Source organism: Arachis duranensis, chromosome 8 (genome assembly GCF_000817695.3).
Source record: "Arachis duranensis cultivar V14167 chromosome 8, aradu.V14167.gnm2.J7QH, whole genome shotgun sequence".
Classification (NCBI taxonomy): Eukaryota; Viridiplantae; Streptophyta; class Magnoliopsida; order Fabales; family Fabaceae; genus Arachis; species Arachis duranensis.
The window spans coordinates 11,886,159-11,890,609 of NC_029779.3; the positions used below are offsets into that span (position 1 = coordinate 11,886,159).

Below are 4,451 nucleotides of genomic sequence, written 5' to 3' on the forward strand. Positions count from 1 at the left end.
TTAATTATGTGAATAATTATTGTTATTTTCACTTTTTGTTACATTAAATTAAGTAATATTCAAAGCTAAAATTGAGAAAAAAAGTAATAAAAAAAAGTTAGATCGAGTAAGGTCCCAAAATAAGATTAACATCAATTTATTAGACCCAATATAAGAATCTCAAATTTAATTTAGATTCATTACTTTAAGGTTTAATAATCTAGACGAAATTTACACATTCTCTCTCAAAATTATAGTAAGTGTCATGTATACTTGTTAGCAAATTATATAAAAATATTTTTCTAAGTGCATTACTTTTATTTTATAAAAAATAATTTTGATGCCTTTAAAAAAATTATCTTTAATAATATATTTAATATTTTTTTGGTGAAATACATTTAATAATTTACTAACAAAAATATGATTATGGCAAGTAACTAAATACTATAAATGCTAGTTAGATAATACCTTTAATAATTTAACTTTAATAATTTGACAATTCTCTTGATACGTGTAAAATTTTTAATTATAGTAAAAATTTAAAATATGTTAGTTAAGTACGAGTTTGATTTTTAAGGTATATGTTGAAATTTTTTTTGTTTTTAATTTTTGTTCTATATAAAATTATTTCTAAGGTTTAAAATTAAGTTTTAAAATTGTTCTTTTTATTTAAATATTAAAATTTTGGACCAAGTTACCCATAACAAAAAAATATAAAATAAAAAATAATAAGAAAAAGAGAGTGTTTCTATTTTGGCGAAGGAAAGAAGAAGAAGAAGCTGTTCACGATTCATCTCTGCCGCCACCTCCGTAAGATTTTGGTTTCTAAGATAAAGACGATTTTAAAGGCTTTTTTATATAAATAATCATTGTAAACACATTATTTTCGAGAATACGCATGCCTTGAAAATATTTCTGAAATACGCATGCTCATATCAAGAGCAATGGCCACGAAATGGAGATGCACACCATTTCACAAGCAGCGCCAGCGAAATGGAGGAGAGAGGTGCTTGGTTCAAGTCAAGCCTGACGCACACGAAATGGAGAGCCATTTAGTGGCTGCCACCAACAAAATGGGACGAGAGCCATGTTGTGGCTGCCACCCACGAAATGGGAAAACCTGGGGCGGCGGCCACGAAATGGATGGAAATCACGTGTACCGTCCACGAAATGAGACCGGAGTTTGGCTATATAAAGGCTCGTAGATGACCCAAAAGAAGGTAGTATCTTCACTCTCGTCTCACTCTCAATAGTTGCTCTCAATTCTTCTCCATATTTCTTTCTTAAAGAATTTCTGCTCTTTAAGTTTTATTTGCTATCTCTATGGCTTCGGAGAACGTTTACGTGATTATATACCCAAACGGTGAAATCTCTCATACAGCAGAAGGTATTACATTCATTTGCGATGATCCACTGTAGATAATGATTCCACCACAGACATCGTTGCAAGAGTTGAAGAATCTGATTCTGATGCATACCGGAATGGTTGGAAAAAAAGAAATCAGAAAGCTGACTTACAGGATGCCTGTTGCAGTGGCCAACTCGTTTTCCTATCAAAAAATGCAAATAAAATTCGATCAGCATGTGTCGATGATGTTCTCTTACCATCGCAGCATAGGAAGCATCTATTCGTTGGAGCTTTGTCTGAGTCTTCAAGAAATTGGTGGAAGCTCATCCAGTTCGAATAATGTGGAGGGTGTGAGAAATGTTGGGGTGGCTGATTTTGTTCCGGCTTGGGACACTAGTAGGGCCCCAAGTCCAAGTTTCAACGCGTTCGTCCCGCGGGAACAGAGTGCAGGTATTCGTGGAGCACGCCCCGCCCCTTCTACACATTTTGGGGTCGATATGGTTCTTGATGATGCTATTGCAGATTCGTCTGGCGAGGATGACATTGAAGATTTCAGTGATGGTGAGGCAGAAGCCGTTCCGGAGACGCAGCCTCTACATGAAAATTCTATTCCGGCAACACGGGTCGAACCGGAAGGTGGTGCTGTATCATCAACCACTTCGGTACACTACCTGTCCCTAAATCTTGGAGCAATGCATTCCAGTAACGCAGAGGACGGACCGAGCAGCTACCCTTTGTCAGGAGAGATGGAGCTCGAGATTGGGTTGAAATTTCCTAATCGGGAAACAGCGATGCTAGCAGTCAAAAACTACAACATCCGCAGGAGTGCAGAATATAAGGTGGTAGAGTCAGACCAAACTAGGTATGTATGTCGATGCAAGCAGTTCGGGGATCTATGTCGCTGGATGGTACGGGTTGCGAAGACGAGGTCCTCTAGATTTTAGGAAATCCGTAAATACGTAGGGCCTCACAGTTGCTTGGCAAGTTCAATGTCTCAAGACCACGCTCAACTGGACAGCAATGTCATCTGTCAGCACATATTTCCCATGGTGCATGCTGATGCGACAATATGTGTAAAGGTGTTGCAAGGATCGGTAGAGTCAGCGTACGGTTACAAGGTGTCATACAAGAAGGTTTGGCACGCGAAGCAAAAGGCAATCGCAAGGATCTATGGTGATTGGGATGAGTCGTATGACCAGCTGCGTAGATACCTCACTGCTCTGCAAGCTTTCGTCCCAGGTATTAGTTGTGTTTTATTATCGAAAGGTCTTTGATATTTACTGTCCTTTGAGTCCTTCACATCCTAATAACTTAGTATGCATTTTCGCACCAGGGACAATTGTTGACCTCGAAACGCGACCGTATTATGTCGGAAACACACTCGACCGTGAGAGTGTCATGTTTCACCAGGTCTTCTGGTCGTTCCCTTCATGTGTTGAAGCTTTTAGGCATTGTAAACCACTGGTGTCAATGGACGGAACACACCTGTATGGTAAGTACGCAGGCACCCTTCTCATGGGCATAGCACAGGACGGCAATAACAACATTCTACCAGTGGCTTTCGCACTAGTTGAGAGAGAGAACACAGATTCATGGTACTTCTTCCTCACCAATTTGAGGAGGCATGTCGCAACTCGGCCAGGAGTTCTGCTTATATCCGACAGGCATGCGACAATAAAGGCCGCATTGGAGCGTGAGGGGTGTGGATGGGAACACAATGTGTATTGTGTACGACATATTGCCTCCAACTTCGCAACCAGTTTCAAGAGTAAGGAAGCCAAAAGAAACCTTGTCAATGCTGCATATTCGAAGACGCAAGAGCAGCCGCAGTACTACCTAGAGCTTATTAGTAGCGAGGATCCGGTTACATCTCCACAGATGATGGAGTGGATCCGAGGGTTAGAGCCACCTAAATGGTTGCAGCACCTTGATGAGGGCCGGCGATATGGTTACATGACGACCAATCTTTCTGAGTGTATCAACTCCGTCCTGAAGGGCACTAGAAATCTACCAGTCTGTGCAATTGTCAAGTCTACTTACCATCGCCTGAATGAGTTGTTCGTCCTCAAGGGTCGGCAAGCACAAGCGCAGATTGCAAGCGGTCAGGTGTTCTCACAGTTCTTGCAGAAAGCCATACTAGCGAACCGTGAGGGGATCCCGCAGATGTTAGTGACGTCGTACGATAGGAATACTACTATTTTCACGGTCGACGAGATAGCTGCTGTAGGGGTGCAGTCACGGTTCCGGGTTAACCTTCAGTACCGCAGATGTGACTGTGGTTTCTTCCAAGCGTTACACTATCCCTGTGCACATGCCTTGGCCGCCTGCGCATATGCGAGATTGGACTGGCAACAGTACGTTGATTTAGTCTACCGTGTTGAGAGCGTGTTTCGGGTATACGAAAAGAAATTCCAGCCAATGCCGGATGAGGAGATGTGGACCCCTCGAGAAGGTCACCGTCTTCGTCCCAACCCCCTCTTACGCGTTCAATGGAAGGACGTCCGGTGTCTACTAGGATTCGGAATGAAATGGACGAGGTTGAGCCGGGACCAGGTAAGAGGTGCGGCCCTTGCAGGACACCAGGACATACCAGGCGCAGTTGTCCGCATGTTTCGGCAAGCTATGTTTTATCCATCTCAGTCTAATGTATTTTGTTCCCAAATGTAGTATCTTAATCATATTTAATAAAGGTTGATTTTGTTGTCTCGGTTATATTTGCGTTGTCGTTTATATTTTAATGATGTTAAAATCTTAGGCTAATATTGATACAGATACAATCGTCCGTCAAACAGGGGAGTAAGTGCATACTTAAAACAACTAGCAAAATAAGACATAAACAAGTAACGAAACATCACATACGCCTTAAATAACTAACATACCAGCGAATGAAAACAAGTAGGAATTACAGACAACAAAACTAACATGTAAAAACAGCAACAGAAATAAACTAACATAACACTAATGGTGCTCGTGACCCAATCTACCGCCTGTGCCACACGAGGGGGCTCGAGTGTCCCGGCGGGGACAACCAGCAGGTCCCTCAACCTCGTCCGGGGAAGCATCAGCTCCCATGTATGAGAGACGTCGTCCGGGCATCTACATAGCGTCATACGGTCGAAGTGGA

The 4,451-nt window shown here is 41.9% G+C and overlaps 1 protein-coding gene across 1 annotated transcript; it reads left to right on the plus strand.

Moving 5' to 3' along the window:
• Positions 1-1,401: 1,401 nt before the first annotated feature.
• Positions 1,402-3,994, plus strand: LOC107460752 (uncharacterized). Its single transcript, XM_016079138.1, has 3 exons — positions 1,402-2,189; positions 2,301-2,566; positions 2,661-3,994. The coding sequence occupies exons 1-3, from the start codon at positions 1,402-1,404 to the stop codon at positions 3,992-3,994; spliced, it is 2,388 nt and encodes a 795-aa protein (XP_015934624.1).
• Positions 3,995-4,451: the final 457 nt, after the last annotated feature.